The sequence below is a fragment of the Carassius auratus genome, unplaced genomic scaffold, assembly GCF_003368295.1.
Source record: "Carassius auratus strain Wakin unplaced genomic scaffold, ASM336829v1 scaf_tig00027802, whole genome shotgun sequence".
Classification (NCBI taxonomy): Eukaryota; Metazoa; Chordata; class Actinopteri; order Cypriniformes; family Cyprinidae; genus Carassius; species Carassius auratus.
The window spans coordinates 1-21303 of NW_020525626.1; the positions used below are offsets into that span (position 1 = coordinate 1).

The following is a 21303-nucleotide window of genomic DNA, read 5'->3' on the forward strand; positions in this document are numbered from 1 at the left end:
AACATATTTGATCTTTGATTTCCAAATGTTCCACTTCCACTGTTCCATTCAGATCACTCTAAACCATATTGAGGAGTATAAACAGGAGCTCTCCATATTTGCAGAGAGCTTCAACATGCATGGGCCTGGAGCTGTGGGAGATGATCTAGAGAAAGGCAAGAATACTATCCTAATGGGTTTTGTTTTTCATATAATATTTTTCATAATACCAACCTAGTATTACATAACTTTTGTTTTGTACTCTTATAGGTTTGAAGATCATGGCTACCTATGAGACGGAGCTGGATAAGGTTGAGGCAAGCCGTCAGAAACTGGCTAAAGCTGAGAAACTGTTCAATTTGCCCATCACTATGTACCCAGAGCTTCTCAATGTACAAAAGGAGATGAAGGGCCTGAGACAGATCTATGAGATTTATAAAAGCCAGAAGGTTAGAATGACAATATATTTATAAACTTTGACTATGTTGTTTAAATGTTCTGAGGAGTTGTGACACCAATGTGTGTATATTCATCAGGAGGCTAAAGCAGAGTGGTCACAGACAATCTGGACATAAAGCTCCTGCAGGAAGGTATAGAGGGACTTATCAAGAGCTTGCGGAAGCTGCCAAAGGATGTAAGAGCTCTTCCTGTATCTTTCTTCCTGGAGGGGACGCATGAAGGAATTTAAAGAGTCAATCCCTCTTCTCTTGGACCTAAAAAATGAGGCTCTCAGGGCCAGGTAAATAATTTGAAGATTTTGTTTTACAATGTTTCAACTTAAAGTTACATGTCTCTGCCTTAAGGGATCTTCAAAAAGTTAGCTTAATCTAAGATAAATACTAGCAATTCCTAAATGCATTAGGAGACTCAAGTGCTCACTTGGTTTCTGCAGGCACTGGAAAGATCTAATGGAGAGGACAGGCACCAGCTTTGAGATGAACCCAAATACCTTCACTCTGGAGAACATGTTCTCCATGGAGCTGCACAAATATGGCAATGTCATCAGTGAAATCGTCACCTCAGCTGTGAAGGAGCTTGGCATTGAGAAGGTTAGAAATCTCATTAATAATGAAATCCAACTGCACTTCTTATTATAGCAATGGCTTGAATTCCAACACAAAAATGTTAAAACATAACCTAAATATTTTTGTCATTCCAACCCATGCGTTCCTTTCTTGTTTGGAACATAAAAGAAGATGGTATAGAAGGAAAAAATAACAACGTGAGGGTAAATAAATGTAAATGATGAGAGATTACAGATTATGCTTGTGTGCATTTTTACAGGGAGTTAAAGAAGTGGAGGCAACTTGGGAAACTATGAAATTTAGTGTGCAGCGGTTTTTAAAAAGGCACACAGGAGCATGGTTTCATTCTTGGTGCTGTGGACGACATTCTTCAGCGCCTGGATGATGATGCTATGAACCTGCAGAGTATGGCAGGCAGCCACTATGTTGGTCCCTTCCTGGCCACTGTACAACAGTGGGAGAAGAATCTATCACTCATCAGTGAGATCATTGAGGTCAGTGGAAACCATCATTGCAACAAAAAACTTGACTTTACAACTACACTGGCTCACATTCATATTTCTTTACTTTTATTCTGAAATGTATAGGTATGGATGTTAGTACAGCAAAAATGGATGTACCTGGAAAGCATCTTCATTGGAGGTGACATTCGCTCTCAGTTACCTGAGGAAGCCAAAAAATTTGACAATATTGACAAAATGTTCAAAAAAGTAAGGTTCTGCACCACCAACAAATACGTAACCCTGTTTTTGAAAAGAATGTTAATCCCTTCTCCTCTTTTGAATACCACCAGATAATGACTGACGCAGTGAAGGACCCTGCCATTAAGAGATGCTGTCTGGTTCCTAACCGTCTGGCAGATCTGCAGAACCTGAGCGATGGTTTGGAGAGGTGTCAAAAGAGTCTTAATGATTATCTGGATTCCAAGCGGAACGCTTTCCCACGTTTTTTTCTTCATTTTCTGACGATGAGCTGCTCAGTATTCTCGGCAGCAGTGAGCCTACTTGTGTGCAGGAGCACATGATCAAGGTACTTTTGTGTACTAAGAAAAGCATCACTTTAAAGTGAAGTTTGAAGTAAATATTCGCCCTTACAGGGAATGATTCCCATGCATTTCATTTCTAAAATTATTTTAAATGTATACTGTATTTTAAAACAGTAAAATGGCAGACTTCCTAGTGGAATCAGTGCTGCATTATTCAAAAGCAATCAAGTTACCCCTTCCATCACCATTACCGTTTTACTATTCACAGTCAACCTTGATTAGTTTCCATGAGCTAAATTGTCAAATAATGTGAACTACAGGGATAGACAAGTTGACCCATTCCAAGTACAATAAAGAAAAAAAAAATAGACACCTTACTATAATTTAAGCTTCCTCGCCCTTGTATTAAAATCATTCAAGTTAACTGAATTCTGGTCCAAAATTAACAGCTATTCCATAAATGAAACAACTATCCTATTTTTCCTCATCCACAGATGTATGACAACATAGCAGCATTGCGTTTTGATACGGGAATGAATGGAGAGATGGTGGCAAGTGCAATGGTTTCTGCCGAGGGGGAGGTGATGGAGCTCAAACAGACTGTACCTGCAGAGGGCCGTGTGGAAGACTGGATGACTGGAGTGCTGCTGGAGATGAGGAGAACCAACAGACTCATCACCAAAGAAGCTATTTACTTCTACAACCACCGAAAGACTAGGTGAGGATATGCACTAAACCAACATGAGTCAGTGCTATCATTCAAAATTTCTGAATGAACTTGCTTGTCTGTCTGATTGAAAGAATTCGTGGAAATTGTATTATGTTGCCTTCTACCTGCCCGTCAGGGTGGACTGGATGCTTGACTACCAGGGAATGGTGGTGCTGGCGGCAAACCAGGTGTGGTGGACCTGGGAGGTAGAAGACGTCTTCAAAAGGATGAGTCAAGGAGAAAAGCAGGCATTGAAACAGTATGCAAAGAAAATGCACAAGCAGATCGATGACCTGGTGAGGCGCATCACACAACCCTTAAAGAAGAATGACAGAAAGAAAATCAACACTGTGCTCATTATTGATGTCCATGCTAGGGACATTGTGGACACTTTTGTCAGGGATAGGTAATATACAAAGACTGTACAGTCATGTATAAGTCACTTCAAATCTCCAATTGGTTGTGGTTTCCTTCCTAACGCACACTTTTTTCTGTGGGTAGTATCACAGATGCCCGTGAGTTTGAATGGGAGAGTCAGTTGAGATTCTACTGGGTTAAAGAGCCTGATGAGTTGTTTGTGCGGCAGTGCAGTGCTCAGTTCTCCTACGGCTATGAGTACATGGGGCTGAACGGCCGGTTGGTCATCACTCCCCTAACTGACCGTATCTATCTCACACTTACTCAGGTACTCTGACAACACAGTTGTCTGGCTCTAAATGGCCTGTTTTTTATATGCATGATTTATTAATACATGGTATCATGTATTGTCAGGCCTTGTCTATGTTCCTGGGTGGAGCGCCAGCCGGACCTGCGGGTACGGGGAAAACTGAATCCACTAAAGATCTGGCTAAAGCTTTGGGGCTTTTGTGTGTGGTCACCAACTGTGGAGAGGGTATGGACTACATGGTAAGAGATGTGCTGCTTTCTATTCTTGTGGAAGCAGTGGCACTTTTTTGTTTCCCAGAATTCTTTGATGAATAAAAGTTAAAAAGAACCACATTTATTTGAAATAGAAATCTTTTGTTAAAGTGTAGATGTCTTTAATGTCACATCCCGATCATTTAAATGTGTGTTATTAAATTCGATTTTGATTTCTTATCCTCTAGGCTGTTGGGAAAATCCTCTCTGGTTTAGCTCAGTGTGGAGCCTGGGGCTGTTTTGATGAGTTCAACCGCATTGACGCCTCAGTGCTGTCAGTCATCTCCTCCCAGATCCAAACCATCCGAAACGCTCTAATGTTGAACCTCAAGAGATTTCATGTGAGTTTTTTTAATGGAATATTTTTCCTGAGCCACTAGTCAAATACTGAAAGATAATAATTATTATTATTTCAGGCAATGAGTGTCTTGTGTTTTTGTGTTGTTAGTTTGAAGGACAAGAAATCAGTCTGGATAGCCGTATTGGAATCTTCATCACGATGAACCCTGGTTATGCTGGCCGCACAGAGCTTCCAGAGTCAGTGAAAGCTTTATTCAGACCGGTGGTAGTCATTGTACCGGACCTGCAGCAGATCTGTGAAATCATGCTCTTCTCTGAAGGCTTCCTCATGGCTAAGGTGGGACTCCTTCTTTGTGAAAATGAGGGCTGGGCTTTCAGTAGATTAAATTAAGTAGAAATTAATTCATCATTTACTCACCCCACTAGTAACTCTAAACTAAAAGTCTTTTGTTTATCTTCAAATCATAAATGAAGTTCTGTCAAGACAACATGACATAACGCTGCTACACAAATAGCATATAAAGTAACCCTTAGCAGATCTATTCAGGTGGAGCTGGGGAAGGTGCAGGCTTTTCAGAGGAACTCTGAAAGCATGCTGCAAAAGGCTAAAGTGAATCCTAACCAACCATTTCAATGTAAAGCAGCAAGCTCATTGGCTCATCACTTGGAATATCAGAACTTTGCATATATTTTTAATGGAAACAAAGAGATTTCTGTGACTCCATTTAAAATACATGCAACCAACACTTGAATGCTTCAAAAAGGATTTATAAAAAATATAAAAGTCTTATGGCTTTGGAATGACATAAGGGAGAAGTATGACATCATTTATGACAGAATTTAAAATTAAGTGTGAACTATCACTTAAAAATTGTTTATCGTAAGTGTCTTGTTGCCTATTTGGTGTGGAAATACAGCAATACAAAGATGTTAGACATTTATACTGGTCAGTCACAAAACAAAATCTTAGTTTAATTTTCTAAGATGGTATCTATAGAATCTCACAAAACATTACTAATTATAATAAATATACATATAAACTAAATTAAAGAATTTTTAAAAATCAAAAACATGCACATGCAATGGTCCTCAGACCTCAGTGGTTTTAATTGTGTGAACAGGCAAACAGAAAACTCATTTCGTAAATGATTTTCTTGCAGGTTTTGGCAAAGAAGATGACAGTGCTGTACAAACTAGCACGGGAGCAGCTGTCTAAACAGTCACACTATGACTTTGGGCTTAGAGCGCTGAAGTCAGTGTTAGTAATGGCTGGGGAGCTAAAGAGAGGTTCACCTGATCTCAGTGAGGTAATGATCACTATCATCCTCTCCTCCTCCCACCCACCTCAGTGAACTGCAGTCACAAATATACTCCTTTCTTTACTCCCACTAGGATGTCGTTTTAATGAGGGCTCTTCGAGATATGAACCTGCCCAAGTTTGTATTTGAGGACGTTCCTCTGTTTTTGGGCCTTATCTCAGATCTGTTCCCTGGGCTCGACTGCCCACGTGTGCGTTACCCCAGCTTTAATGACGCTGTAGAGGCCGCCTTGCAGGAGAATAAATATCTTGTGTTGCCCAACCAGGTGATTCTTCTCTTCAAAACTTATTCTCAGTGGATTGTAATGATTAAGTGTACTGATTCATGAATCAATTGTGATCGTAGGTGGACAAAGTGGTGCAAATGTATGAGACCATGATGACCAGACACACAACCATGGTGGTTGGACCGACAGGAGGAGGGAAATCTGTGGTGATCAACACACTCTGCCAATCACAGACCAGGTCTTTGTCTACTCATAAACAATATATATATGTTTACCATATACACAGGATGTCTACAAATTCTGCCACATATTCACAAACAAGTTAAATAACTGTTAAATTTGATCTGTAGGTTGGGCCTGTTGACCAAAATGTACAGTCTGAACCCAAAAGCCATGAGTGTGATTGAGCTGTATGGAATCCTGGATCCGGTCACCCGAGATTGGACTGATGGGATTCTATCTAACATATTCCGTGACATCAATAAACCCACAGACAAAAAAGAAAGGAGGTGAAAGTCAAGGCTTACTGTATAATGAATAATTAATCTACAGTATCTGTTTTAAATCAAAGGCATGTAACTGAACAGAATTCTACCATAACTCTGGCTTGGCTTCACAGGTATATCCTGTTTGATGGAGATGTGGACGCTCTGTGGGTGGAGAACATGAATTCAGTTATGGATGATAACAAGCTTCTCACACTGGCTAACGGAGAGCGAATTCGCCTACAGAACCACTGTGCCCTGCTCTTTGAGGTATCATGTAAACCCTTCATATTGTCAAAGTACAAGAACTCAATGTAATTGTTTTAGGCTTGCAAACATATCTGATGTGTTTTAGGTTGGAGATCTCCAGTATGCCTCCCCTGCTACTGTTTCTCGTTGTGGAATGGTGTTTGTGGACCCCAAAAACCTACGCTATGCTCCCTACTGGGTAAAATGGGTCAACAGCAGAGCCCTGAAAGTAAGAATATTTCTATGCTGCCCATAACTTAGCCTCAAAATTTTCACTGGCAGTTCTTCAAGCAAATAGGCTGAGAGCTTTATTTTTTTATATATATTAGTGAAATTCAAGATTATAATTTCAACATGACTTTGCTGTGTCAACAGGAACAGGCAGATCTCCGCAGACTGTTTGAAAAGTATGTACCAAGTGCCATTGATATGATAGTGGATGGTATAGTTGATGGTAAACAGACAGAGAAACTGAAGACTGTGATCCCACAGACAGATTTGAACATGGTGAGCGAGTCAGTAGAGACCTGAACAGCGCTACAGTGTAAGTGATCGTTATAGCATGTAGCACAATCTCTTTTTTCCTTTAGGTGATGCAGTTGACCGTGATGCTGGAGTCTCTACTGGAGAATGAGGACTTTATTTCTGAGGAGCTGGAGTGTTATTTTCTAGAGGCGCTCTACTGTTCACTTGGGGCTTGTCTTCTGGACAAAGGCCGACAGAAGTTTGACGAGTTCATAAAAAAGTTGTCCTCTCTGAGTAGTGTAAATGATGAGAAGGTGCTTGCTGGCCCTGGACAGATTCCAGGTAAGGTGGCAGCAGGGTCCAAAATTATATTTTTTGCGATGCTTGGTAATAGCGGTGAATTAAGGAGATATAAGTGTTTCTTACTACACCTGAAACATGTTTTAATAATGTATTCTTCTTGTTTAATTAATTAATTTGAATCTTTCGTTTAATTTTGCAGTTTACTTGCCAACTCTCTATGATTTCCATTTTGATGGAACACAAAAGAAGTGGGTTACCTGGAGCTCCATGGTCTCAAAATACATTCATAACGCTGATATGAAATTCATTGACATCCTTGGTAAAGCAGTTTACTTCTCTTCTCTTTCTATTTGAGTTTTTTCACTACTGGTGAAAAGATTGGAAATTCTTGATTGGAAGATTGGAAGTTTTTATTATTATTATTGAAATAGGTGTTTTTACTAATATAGTAAAAACAGTAATATTGTGTTATATAATTGCAACTTAAAATATCCGTTCTCTACTTTAATATATTTAAAAAATTCTGTGATTGCAAAGTATAATTTTCAGCAGCCATTACTCCAGTTCTCAGTGTCATGTGATCCTTCAGAAATCATTCTAATATGCTGATTTGTTGCTTAAGAAACATTTCTTATTATGATTAGATAGACAGTTAGAAAAAATAGACTAACTAGAATTTTCTCTTTAGCAAAGAATCTTGGTTTCTATAAAATTTTAAGCAGAATTAAAAAAAAAAAAATACATTAAAATCATTAAAAACAATCTTAACTATTCCAAACTTTTGAGTACTGGTAGTGTATTTCTTTTTATTCAGTATCCTTCACTGAAGTCTTACTTCATCCATTACTCTCTATCAGTCCCGACAGTGGACACCACTCGTGCTAATTGGCTGTTGGAACAGATGGTGAAGGTGAAAAGGCCAGTGGTGCTGGTTGGAGAGTCTGGTACCTCTAAAACTGCCACCATCCAGAACTTCCTGAGTAATCTGAATACAGATACAACCGTAAGTCCATTGCCGTTATGAACACGCAAGCTTTTTAAAACGATAAATTAATATACTCCAGCTGGCCTTAACACACAGGATAACAAGATGCACCTTTTCCCAGATAATGATGAGCATCAATTTCTCATCGAGAACAACATCTATGGACCTGCAGAGGACTCTGGAGGCAAGTGTTGAAAAAAGAACCAAGGACACGTATGGTCCTCCGATGGGCAAAAGGCTCCTTGTGTTTATGGATGACCTCAACATGCCAAGGGTAAGAATGCATTTATACCATAGGTCATATGAGAAACTGTACTTTCACCTCAGTGCTCATCATGGAGACACATTTGTTTGATCTCAGGTGGATGAGTATGGCACTCAGCAGCCAATAGCTCTTCTAAAGCTGCTGTTGGACAAGGGAGGCATGTATGACAGAGGAAAGGAACTTAACTATAAACTCATAAAGGACTTGGGCTTCATTGCAGCCATGGGAAAGGCTGGGGGCGGTAGGAATGAAGTGGACCCTCGATTCATCTCTCTTTTTAGCGTTTTCAACATCCCCTTCCCTCAGGAGGAGTCCCTGCATCTTATCTACTCTTCTATTCTTAAAGGACATACCAAGGTTTGAGAAATAATTCAGCTCCCAATATCAGAACAAATGGCAATTGCTGTCATAAAGTCATATACATGTCTCGATGTATTTTAGGCCTGTGCCAACACATATCATAACCTACTATTGTATTTTTAGTCCTTTGAGGAATGCATTCAAAACATCTGTGACAAGATAACTTTCTGTACTCTGGAGTTGTACAAAACCATAATTAAGGACCTTCCGCCAACACCTTCCAAGTTCCACTATATCTTTAACCTGCGAGATCTCTCCAGAGTCTACCATGGCTTGACGTTGACCAATCCCGAAAGGTAAAGAGTTTCAGAATTCATATATATTAGATAAAAATAGAGGAAGTTTTTTTTTATTTTGATGTTTGCAATACTCAAATAAAAAAAATAATAACAATTGTTGTTGTCATTATTAATCTAATTTACTTAATTTTAATATTATTCATATTGTGGAAAAAAAATAAAATATACTTAAAATACTAATAAAAACAATCAAGATATTTTTTTTAAAATCTAAATAAATATTTTTAAAGTGTTTTTTAGTTTCTTTTAATTATATATTATAATTAATGGATTTTTTATAGTTAAAGTTCAGTTAATATTATATTATATTATATTGGGGGGCTTTGAATGTTATACTCAAATAGATTGAGAACCACTGCTCTATTCCACTCTATACCATTTATTACTCTATATACCACAATGCTTCACTATTCAACACTATGCAGTGTCTTTTATGACCATGTTGTGATGTTTATTTTAATAATAAGCATGTCTTAACTCCCACAACAGGTTCTGTACAATCACCCAGTTTGTCCGTGTATGGAGAAATGAGTGCTTAAGAGTCTTCCATGACAGACTTATCAATGAAACGGACAAAATTACGGTATGTTTGCTTCCTGTAGCTCATAATAACGTAATAACCTCTATAAATACTATATATACAGTAAATGTATCTGTAATATTTATAGGAATATTTTTTTATAATTATTTTAAAAAACGTGTAAAATTGTACAAAAACCTGTAATTGTCTCCATCTGAAACAACACAATTATTGTAACATGCCATGACTTTGCTCTCTGTAGGTCCAGGGGCATATAAAGAATCTGATTGAAGAGCATTTCAGATCAGACCTCGATTCAGCCATGAGAGACCCCATTCTGTTTGGAGATTACAGAACGGCTCTCAAGTCTGAGCCAAGAGTTTATGAGGATATACTGGACTATGATGCATCCAAAGCTCTGTTCCAGGTGCATAGATGCTTTTATTTACATTCACATACACGCACATGGCAGATTATTTTATCCATAGAAGCATACATTGCATTCAAGCTATTTATAATTTTTTTCAATTCATGCATTACTTGTAAACACTCTTTTTAAAGAGAACATTTTTAAAATGAACAAACTTGGGAGTCTGAACCTTTTATGTTTGGTTATAACACTTTTTTTTTTCTTTGACCCCTGTAGGAGATCCTGGAGGAGTATAATGAAAATAAGACCAAGATGAACTTGGTGCTTTTTGATGATGCTCTGGAACACCTGACCATCATTCACCGCATCATCAGAATGGACCGTAGTCATGCACTGCTGGTTGGCGTTGGTGGTTCAGGAAAACAGTCTCTTACAAAGCTTGCTGCCTTCACTGCAGGATATGAGGTAATCCATCAGCTCAATCTGTTATCTATGTAATGTTTTCTGTATTTTTTCCACTTTTATTAATTTTGTTCTAATTGGGTAATTTAGCTATGTGTTTGTTTGTAGGTGTTTGAAATTGTGCTTAGTAGAGGATACTCAGAGACTAACTTCCGTGAGGATCTAAAAACTCTGTACCTTAAATTGGGTATAGAGAATAAGAAAATGGTCTTCCTGTTTACTGATGCCCATGTGGCTGAGGAAGGTTTTCTGGAGCTTATCAACAACATGCTTACATCAGGTATTTAAAATAACTGACTTAATGAAGTTTAATGGCTCTATTTGCTTTAAATTCCTTTGGATGCAACATGAACAAATGCCACCGTTTTATGGATTTTATAAAAACAAATGCTAACAGCAGTCACCGTGTGTTGTCAGGGATGGTTCCAGCACTGTTCCCTGATGATGAGAAGGAATCTGTCCTGAACCAGCTGCGAGAAGAGGCTATGAAAAATGGCTCTGGTCCTTCGAAAGAGAGTGTATGGCAATACTTTGTCAGTAAGAGTGCCAACAACCTGCACATAGTGCTGGCCATGTCACCTGTAGGAGACACTCTCAGAACACGTTGTAGGAATTTCCCAGGTGTGTGAACAATGTATCAAAAATTAGGTTGAACTGTTACTTTTAGAGTTTTATATGTTCTTTGTTTTTGTGCATCAGGATTGGTTAATAATACAAGCATTGACTGGTTCTCTGCATGGCCCCCTCAGGCCCTACACGCTGTGGCCAAGTCCTTCTTAGGTTTGTCTTGACTAGAGAATCTAATGCAGTTTATAGATATTATCATTATTTTTCACCAGCTGACAACAATGCAGTTCATTCATGCTAGTTTCAGTATCGCGTCTCATTCCAGGTGAGAATCCAATGATCCCAGAGTGTCATTCAGAGGCAGTAATAGCTCACGTGTGCATGGTGCACAGCTCTGTAGGCGAGTATAGTAAACTGTTCCAGCAGACACTCCGTCGCAGCAACTACGTCACCCCAAAAAACTACCTGGACTTCATTAGCACCTACTCCAACCTGCTGGAGGATAAAGATAAATACATACTGGGTAAGAGCAAATTTCTCTTTACTTCTTTGGGAACATTCGTCTGTGATTTTGAAATAGCATAATGCATCTGCATCAGTGTTGTTATTGTTAATTAAAACTAAAGTAAAATAAAACAAACTGCAACAAACTGAAATGTCGAAACAATAAAATATAAAATAAAATATAATATAATTCTGAAAATTAATAAAGACTATAATAGTTTATAAATATTAGAATAACACTAATCTGTCTGCACTATCCAGCACAATATAAACGTCTTGAAGGAGGTTTGGATAAGCTGAAGGAGGCAAGCGGGCAGCTAGCAGAGCTCAACATCAAGCTAGCTGAGCAGAAAGTAGTGCTGGCAGAGAAGACTACAGCCTGTGAGATCCTTCTAGAAGAGATCTGCTCTAATACTGCTGTTGGTTAGTATAACATCACATACAAGCACTATGGGTAATTCATATCAAAAAAGTCAAAAATAGATTGTAAACTCTTTCTCTTTCAGCGGAGGAGAAGAAAGCCTTGGCAGAGGAGAAGGCTAAAGAGATAGAGGAACAGAATAAGGTGATAGTGGTGGAGAAGAAGGATGCTGAGAGCTCTCTAGCTGAGGCTCTTCCTGCTTTAGAAGCCGCTCGCCTCGCCCTGCAAGACCTGGACAAATCTGATGTCACAGAAATCAGGTGGCCACTGTGCTTCTGGACTCTTTAACACTAAATCAAAACACACCATTCTTATAATCTTGTAAATCATATGCACAGTAGGACTTTTGTCCATTATTGAAGTAAAAAAAATAAATACATATTGCATTTGTAATATTAATTTTATAAATTGTATCTGGTCTACAGGATTTACATGTATGGTTCTGTGCTCATCCTGTCCTTCACCCTCTTGATTGTGGTTTTGTAGATCATTTGCCAAGCCACCCAAACAGGTGCAGGTCGTGTGCGAGTGCATCCTGGTGATACGTGGCTATAAAGAAATCAACTGGAAGACAGCCAAAGGCATGATGTCAGAGGGCAACTTCCTGCGTACGCTTATGGAAATGGACTGTGACTCAATCACTGGCAGTCAAGTCAAGACTGTCAAAGGTAAACCACCCTCAATGTATTAATTTTCTTGATCCTGCTCTGTGATCCCAATGCCATGAGAAAATGTTTAACTGTTTAACGTAAACCCACCCATGAAGATTCTGATGATCTATTACCTTCTCCTTATCATATAACCAGCCTACCTAAGGAACCTCAACACCAGTTTAGAGGAGATGCAAGCCATCAGTAAAGCCGGTTCGGGCATGCTAAGATTCGTGGAGGCAGTCATGGGCTACTGTGATGTGTCCAAAGACATCAAACCTAAGAGAGAGAAGGTCTGATAAATTCATGCATTCAGTTGCGTAAAATTTATGACATCCCATTTATTTGAAATTCAATCACAAAATTACATTTAAAGGTCGCTCGTCTGGAGAGGAATTTCTTCCAGAGCAAACGTGAGCTGGAGCGAATCCAGAATGAGCTCAGTGCCATCCAGAAAGAGCTTGGAACTCTTGGAGACAAATATGAGGCTGCCATGACAGAAAAGCAACTTCTTCAGGAGGAGGCCGAGGTCATGGAGAGAAGACTCATTGCTGCTGACAAACTCATCTCAGGCCTGGGATCAGAGAATAAGCGGTCAGCCTACTCATTTAAATCCTAAAAACCTGAATGAAAATGACTCATAGAAGAATCGATTCCTGACATTAAAGCTTAAATTATTCTCTCCAAGTGAAATTAGTCTTTAGTCATTAGTCATGTGCTGTATGTGTATCTGCATGTAGCTGGACAGAGGACCTGGAGGAGCTGCAGCAGAGGCGAGTGCGTCTTCTAGGAGACTGTCTGGTCTGCGCTGCCTTCCTCAGCTACGAGGGAGCATTTAGCTGGGACTTTCGCAATGAAATGGTGTATGAGGTATGGCAGGCAGACGTCGTGGAGAGAGGCATTCCTCTGAGCCAGCCTTTCCGAATAGAAAACCTGCTTACTGATGAGGTGGAGATCAGCAGGTGAGTCCCCAAGTGATGTGTAGAGGAATGGATATCAATTGTGTATTTGTTGGTGATGACGGAAAACTGTGTGCATTCTCTTAGATGGGGATCTGAAGGTCTTCCTCCAGATGAACTTTCAGTGGCAGAATGGCATCCTGACCACCAGATCCAGCCGCTTCCCCTTGTGCATTGACCCCCAGCAGCAAGCCCTCAACTGGATCAAAAGAAGGAAGAGAAAACCAATCTAAAGGTTTACGTCATTATATCACTTAAAGCTGCTTTGTTTATCTGTAATCAATCTAGGTCTGTTTTCATAATCAATATTCTGATTTGCAGATTTCATCATTCAATGACCCAGACTTCTTGAAGGGGCTGGAGTTAGCCATTAAGTATGGTTTCCCCTTCCTTTTCCAAGATGTGGATGAATATATTGATCCAGTTATTGACAACGTCCTTGAGAAGAATGTAAAAGGGCCAGAGGGACGTCAGGTTGTCGTACTTGGTGATAAGGAAGTTGACTATGATCCCAACTTTAAACTTTACCTCAATACCAAACTTGCAAACCCCAAATTCTCTCCTGCAGTATTTGGGAAGGCCATGGTTATCAATTACACAGGTGAGAGCAAACTTTTTAGCAAACCAGTTGACATCAGGTGTCCATGAAGATGGAAGTATACAACTCTCGCACAATTCATCACACATGTATTCACAATGAGTCCTTTGCCATTTTTGATCATTATTTGAATTACAGTTTAGAAAAATCAGCTAGTTTTTAGGAGTCAGGAAGCGTTTTTTTCTAACTTAGATGTGAATATTCGTTTGGTCTGGGCTTTACAGCTTTTCATTTAATCTTTCTGTTTAAACTGTTTTTCAGTAACCCTAAAGGGCCTGGAAGACCAGCTGCTGAGTGTTATTGTGGGATTTGAGCAGAAGGACAAGGAGGAGCAGAGAGAGCGGCTAATTCAAGAGACTAGTGAGAACAAGCGTTTGCTGAAAGACCTCGAGGACTCGCTGTTGAGGGAGCTGGCCACCTCCACAGGAAACATGCTAGATAACGTAGAGCTCATACAGACTCTGGAAGAAACCAAGACCAAAGCCACTGAGGTTAGTTTATTACACACCACACACATGCATAATGGCCTATTGATTATTTCATTAATGTTTATCACATAGACTAGTACGCTGCTGTTCAAAAATGTGGATTGGTAAGATTTTATAATGTTTTCGAAGGATGTCTCATGAAGACTGCATTTATTTGATCAAACATACAGCGTCAAAATGACAAAAAAACACTTTACTGTATTTGACAGATGTATTTTGAAATCTTATTTATTCCTGTGATGGCAAAGTGTCACATGATCTTCCAGAAATTATTCCAATATGTCGATTTAGTGCTCATAAAACATTTATTATTATCAATGTTCAAAACAGTTGCACTGCTTACTGTTTTTTACTTGCATACCTTTACTTACATATATTTTATTTCAGGATTATTTGATAAATAGGCTTTTCAAAAGAACAGCATTTATTTAAAATCAGATTTGTTTTTGAACCCACTGATGCATCCTTGCTTAATGAAAATATTATAATTTTTTTTATTTATTGTACTGTCTTCTGAATGGTAGTGTACATATGGATTAACTCAGTTAAACAGGATAATATGTGCTGTTTACAATTTAACAATCATTATTTGATTCCAAAAGGTGTTTGAAAAACTGAAGCTGGCAGAAAAGACAGCCAATGATATTGAGACACTGAGAGACGGCTACCGTCCGGCTGCCAAGCGGGGAGCTGTCTTGTTCTTTGTGCTGGCTGAGATGGCTCTGGTCAACACCATGTACCAGTATTCACTTGCTTCCTTTTTAGAGGTGTTTGACCTCTCACTGTCCAAGTCTATGCCCAACGCAGTCCTGCCCACTAGACTGAAGAACATCATGGAGACACTTACACAGAATGTCTATAACTATGGCTGTACTGGTGAGCCTGTTAAAATCTTAAAGTCTAATGGATTCTGGTCACAAATTAGAATTTTAAGAAACTTTTTGTTATATTCTTTAATTAACTGCTAAAGAGCATACCATGTGATTAAGATTTTTTATAGTCCATGAATATTAGCAGCTAGTGATGACAGGAAAAAGTTGAAATGGAATCACTTTTTTTTTCTTCAGTGAATTAAAAACCAAATTTATTTTTGCATTTTTGTTTAGGTCTGTTTGAAAGACACAAACTTCTTTTCTCCTTCAACATGACCATTAAGATTGAGCAGGGTGAGGGCCGAGCACCCCAGGATGAGCTAGAGTTCTTCCTTAAAGGTAGAAGCTTCAGGAAGACTTCTCTCCCTCTTTTACAATATAAAACCAAAAAAATAAAAAAAGATAAACCATATCTTCCTTCTCTCTCCAGGTAATCTCTCTTTGGAAAAAAGCAAACGTAAGAAACTGTGCGACTGGCTGCCTGATCAAGGCTGGGAGGATATAGTGCGCCTTATGGAACTCTTTCCTAATGAGTTTGGTACTTTAGCAGACGATATAGAAAAGAATCCTGAGGAATGGAAGAATGTGAGTGGCGGAAATCATCAAACACACCTGATGAACCCACGATGAGATACAGAGTCCAACCATTTATGTCTTTCTGTTTCTGCTGCAGTGGTACGATTTGGATGCTCCAGAGCAGGCTTCTTTCCCCATGAAGTACAAGGACAACCTCACTCCGTTCCAGAAGCTTCTGCTGATGCGCTGCTTCAGGCTAGACCGAGTCTATCGCGCTGTCAGTGATTACGTCACACTTACCATGGGAGAGAAGTAAGAGGAAACAGAAATTCACTTATGCATAACATCTGCATCTTAAAAAAAAGTTGTATTTGGTATATTTGGAAAATATACATTACTCTTCAGCTCTTGGTCTGTGAACTGTAGTTTGGTTATATTTGATTGTTATTTATCTAGTTTTAATCTAACTTTGTAAAGCAACATTGGGTTTTTGGAAAGGCGCTATAAAACGTTAGCACTTTGGAGGGAAAATTAAGACTAAATGATGGAATGCACTGCACAACTTTTAAACTTTTTGCTGACTTGTAAAATTGGTATAGAGAAAAACTGGGTGTCATTTGTGTAGAAACAAGATTTGTGTACTAATTTGTGTAGAAACAAGAGCCTGGTTGCTAGTGAATGCTTGACAAACGAAAACAAAGTGTTCTAAATATGGCTTAGAATATCAAACTTTTTTATATCCTTCAATTGGTCTGAACTAAGCTAAAAAAAAAAAAAAAAATCTTGGTCCGTGCATCATATACTACATTGCCTTACAGAGTGCAAATTGTAACATAAACAAAAGTCATGCAGTATATTCCACCCTTAATATTCATATTACAAGCATCCAAGAATGAACGACAATCAGAAACAATGCCATTTGTTAGAAGAATAAGTGCTAGCTTTATCTTTCTCACTTCTTTACTGTGTCTCTCAGATACGTGCAGCCCCCCGTGATCAGTTTTGAAGCCATCTTTGACCAGAGCTCCCCAAACTCTCCCATTGTGTTTATTCTGAGTCCAGGCTCAGAACCAGCCAGTGATCTGATGAAGTTAGCCAAACGCTCCGGCTTTGGGGCCAACAGACTCAAATTTCTTGCCATGGGGCAGGGACAAGAGAAGGTAAATGTGCACTCCCACAAATACAGATCTAGATGCTACAGGTCTGTTTGTTAAAGTTATGATATCTGACACCAGCACAGTTCACTGCAGTAATAATATGACCAGCAGTTATATGATAACAGACATATTTGGGAAATCTACCATTGAACTCTACAAGACAATCTGTAAAAAGTTACAAATCTGACATTTTTTGTTTCAGGTTGCGTTGCAACTGTTGGAAACCGCTGTGGCACGAGGCCAGTGGCTGATGCTGCAAAACTGTCACCTGTTAGTGAAATGGCTGAAGGATCTAGAGAAAGCACTGGAAAGAATCACTAAACCCCACCCAGACTTCCGCCTATGGCTCACCACAGAGCCTATTAAAGACTTTCCCATCGGCATCCTGCAGAAATCCCTCAAGGTCAGGACACATTTAATGTGTGAACATTTAATGTGTGAATATCCATTTCCACCTTAACTCATTTGTCACCTTCAGGTTGTGACAGAACCTCCAAATGGACTGAAGCTGAACATGAGGGCAACGTATTTTAAGATCCCTAATGATAAGGTGATGAAACTGTCCTCACCCAGCCTTTCGCAGTCTGGTTTATGTGCTGGCCTTCTTCCATGCTGTGGTTCAGGAAAGACGCAAGTACGGCAAGATCGGCTGGAATGTGCCTTATGATTTCAACGAGTCTGACTTCCTGGTAAGTCTCCTTTAACCCAAAGGTCCCTGAAATGCTCAGGTAGTTTAAGGTTAGTTTAAGAAACATTTTATTGTTTTTCCATTCTGTTGTTTTATTTCCTCTCAGGTGTGTATGGAAATTTTGGACACCTACCTGACCAAAGCTCACACTCAAGGAGATGCCATGATACCATGGGGAAGTCTCAAATACCTAATTGGAGAGGTAATAATCACTTTTAAGTTAATTGTGTCATTTTGCAAGCAGAAAGCAACAAGAAAAATATATAAAGAAAAAGAAAGAAGGAAAAATGATACTGATAAAGAAGAAGAAAAAACATTTATATTACTACAAAAGATTTTATTCCAAATAAATGCTGTTCTTTTGGTTTTTCTATTGATCATAGAAACCTAATAAATAATGATAATGAAAAAAAATTAAATAAAGAAGGTTTCTGCCTTCCCAGGAATAAATAACATTTTAAAATCTAGTAATATAGGAACATTTGTCAAATATAGTATTGTGTCTCGTTTGTCTCAGGTGATGTATGGTGGCAGGGCTATTGATAGCTTTGATCGTAGGATCCTCACAGTTTACATGGATGAGTATCTGGGCGACTTCATCTTCGACACCTTCCAGCCCTTCCACTTTTTTCACAATAAAGATGTGGACTACAAGATCCCACCAGATGGACCCAAGCAGGTTTATGTTGGTATGTTGCTTCCTACAATCTAGCTTCAGAAAGACTCTGGTTTGAATTTGACAGACACTCAAACTCTGCACATTTTGCAGATGAGATAGAGTCGCTTCCTCTTGCTAACACAGCAGAGGTGTTTGGTTTGCACCCTAATGCTGAGATCGGATACTACACCCAAGCTGCCCGAGACATTTGGACTCATCTTATTGAGCTACAACCACAGACAGGTACCTGGTTTATATTGCTTTACAATACTGAAATATGATCACTGTGATCATAGTGCCTACATATTAACAATATATGAATTTAAATATACATACAACTAATATATTTGATATATCAGTTGTTTTCAAAAGGCTATAAATATATTTACTGCCATGTAAAATCTTTAGGTGACACTGGCGGTGGCATTAGCAGAGATGAGTACATCAGCCAGGTGGCACGGGACATTCAGAGCAAACTACCGGAAGTGTTTGACCTGGACGTGATTCGCAAGAAGTTGGGGCTGGAGATCTCTCCAACGTCTGTAGTGCTGCTACAAGAGCTGGAACGCTTTAACAAACTCACCCTCAGGATGATCCGTTCTCTGGCTGAGCTCCAGCGAGTGCGTGACATGAAGACAAAGAGACCGTTCCAGCTTACAATTAATAGAACTGTGCATTAAAACTGGTAGGTTTCACAGCAGACCCTGTTTGTGTGTTTTCTGTCTAAAGGCCCTGGCTGGTGAGGTTGGAATGAGCAGCGAGCTGGATGAGGTGGCGAGAGCTCTGTTTAACGGCCAGATTCCTGTTATCTGGCGGAAACTGGCACCAGACACTCTAAAGTCTCTGGGAAACTGGATGATCCACTTTAAGAGGCGACACGAACAGTACAGCTCATGGGTGAGAATCAAATATCACACCATGTAAGACAGTATTTTTTTTTTAGATACTGGCATCCTCTTAGTTTTTTGTTTCTAGGATAGAGCAGTCTATAATAGTGACAGACCAATTAATTGCCTGATTATTTAATATGCTTGAATAAGTGTCTTATTCTTACCAATGCTGTTATTTGATGAAAAATACAGAAAACAGTTAAATATTATTGCATTTTAAAATAACTTGTTTGTTAATGTTCAAATTTATTTCTGTTGGTGAAGCTGAATGTTTAGCATTACTGCAGTCTTCCGGGTCACATGATCCTTCAGAAATCATTCTAATATGCTGATTTGGTGGTTGTGAAACATTTCTTAATATTATCAGCATTATATTGATATTAATATTTTGTGGAAACTGATACTTTTTTTTTTTTCAGATTCTTTGATAAAAATCTAAAAAACAGAATATATCTGAAATAGATATTTTGGTAAAAATTTCAAAATCTTACTGACCCCAATCTTTGAACAGTAGTCATCTATGCTCTTGGATGAACAACAAGAGGTGTTACTGCCCCCTATTGTTTGTTTAAAAAAATTAGGTCAGGTCCTGTAAATGAACTTCTAATTGAATTTATCAAATGGGCTACTAACTAACTTAATACATATATACATGTTTTTTACATATTGTTTTTATCTATGTAGGTGGATGAGGGAGAGCCCTGTGTGATGTGGCTGTCAGGCTTGCATATCCCAGAATCATACCTGACAGCACTGGTCCAGGCCACCTGCAGGAAGAACGGCTGGCCTCTGGATCACTCCACTCTTTACACACAGGTTACACACTACAGGAGTGAGGACGAGATCAAAGAGAGACCAGGACAGGGTGAGCGCTCACAACACCCTGCACAAAAAAAAATGAACATGGGGACACTGAGACTCAAGCACAGGTTAAAAACCTGTTCTTTCTTTTCTCTGTTAGGATGTTTTGTATCAGGCCTGTATCTGGAGGGAGCAGACTGGGACATTGAAAAAAGCTGTCTGGTGCGCAGCAAACCCAGAGTTTTAGTTTCTCAACTACCCATTCTCAAAATCATTCCCATTGAAGCACGCCGACTCAAACTCCAGGCAAGATACTTCATATTTTTTATTTTTAAAAAAATTATATTTTTTATCATGATGTCTTGAAATATCTGCCTTGAAATACTACAGAAATATTGCAGTAATCTGTAAGCAATGTGTAATTTTGGTTTACTTTTTAGAACACCCTGAAGACTCCAGTCTACACCACCTCTATGAGGAGGAATGCTATGGGTGTTGGACTGGTGTTTGAGGCCGATCTTTTCACCACAAAGCACATTTCTCACTGGGTACTGCAGGGAGTATGTCTATGCCTCAATGCTGACTGATAATATGAAAACATTTATGAGAGGTTTTCAAACTTTAATAACTTCAATATGATTAATAAAGTAATAAAATAATAGAATATTTTGTTTGTGACCAATGATTTTATTACAATTTGAAAAGACCTGTGCTGTTGAGGTGTTTTGTTTCATCACTAGGTGGCAGCACACTTATTATTGCTGCCAGAACCTGTTGCATTCAGATTTGCCTACTTGATTTCAGTAAAATGTTAAATCTAATGACATGATTTGTGCTCAGAATCTAAAAATGCTTTTTAATTATTATTTATTTTTATGTTAATTGAAACAAGTTGTGAATAAAATAAAATATAAATATTAGATGAAAAACACATTCAAAAACCTAAACTTATTTCAGCTCATTTCTAATTTTCTTTCAAGTTGAAGCACTAAAAGTACTCAAGTTAAAGTAAATATGAAGCTATATATATATATATATATATATATATATATATATATATATATACACATAAACAATAAACTAATAAAAATGACAAAGCAATTAGTACATTACTAAAACTTTATATATATATATATATATATATATATATATATATATATATATATATATATATATATATATATATATATATAATGTAAACTACAAATATTCCAACAATAAAAAACAATTAAAAATATTAATTGCTAAAATAACACTGTTCTGAACTTACTGGAAATGGTCACTAATGCAGAACGTTTTGTGCTGGTAGT

The 21303-nt window shown here is 38.4% G+C and overlaps 1 protein-coding gene across 1 annotated transcript; it reads left to right on the top strand.

Annotated features, from left to right (window-relative positions):
• Window positions 1-52: 52 nt before the first annotated feature.
• On the top strand, window positions 53-20649 carry LOC113079359 (dynein heavy chain 10, axonemal-like; the record flags this gene model as incomplete). Its single annotated transcript, XM_026251608.1, is given in 64 exon segments — window positions 53-155; window positions 250-428; window positions 516-546; window positions 549-646; window positions 648-718; window positions 872-1028; window positions 1264-1323; window positions 1325-1498; window positions 1592-1714; window positions 1798-1959; window positions 1962-2033; window positions 2484-2707; window positions 2835-3104; window positions 3200-3383; window positions 3470-3604; window positions 3805-3957; window positions 4065-4253; window positions 5077-5223; window positions 5309-5500; window positions 5581-5699; window positions 5812-5970; window positions 6081-6216; window positions 6302-6424; window positions 6571-6702; window positions 6786-7002; window positions 7163-7282; window positions 7821-7966; window positions 8070-8222; window positions 8310-8570; window positions 8697-8869; window positions 9362-9455; window positions 9655-9819; window positions 10039-10227; window positions 10333-10504; window positions 10642-10845; window positions 10924-11004; window positions 11117-11314; window positions 11557-11718; window positions 11802-11976; window positions 12203-12384; window positions 12523-12659; window positions 12743-12960; window positions 13107-13328; window positions 13413-13452; window positions 13454-13532; window positions 13535-13560; window positions 13647-13926; window positions 14185-14414; window positions 15014-15287; window positions 15518-15622; window positions 15714-15868; window positions 15957-16111; window positions 16776-16959; window positions 17159-17359; window positions 17435-17529; window positions 17531-17645; window positions 17751-17846; window positions 18162-18333; window positions 18414-18545; window positions 18711-18922; window positions 19032-19199; window positions 19877-20057; window positions 20154-20299; window positions 20434-20649. Coding segments are annotated over 64 exon segments (9855 nt in total), but the record flags the coding sequence as incomplete, so codon positions are not given.
• Between the last annotated feature and the right edge of the window lie 654 nt (window positions 20650-21303).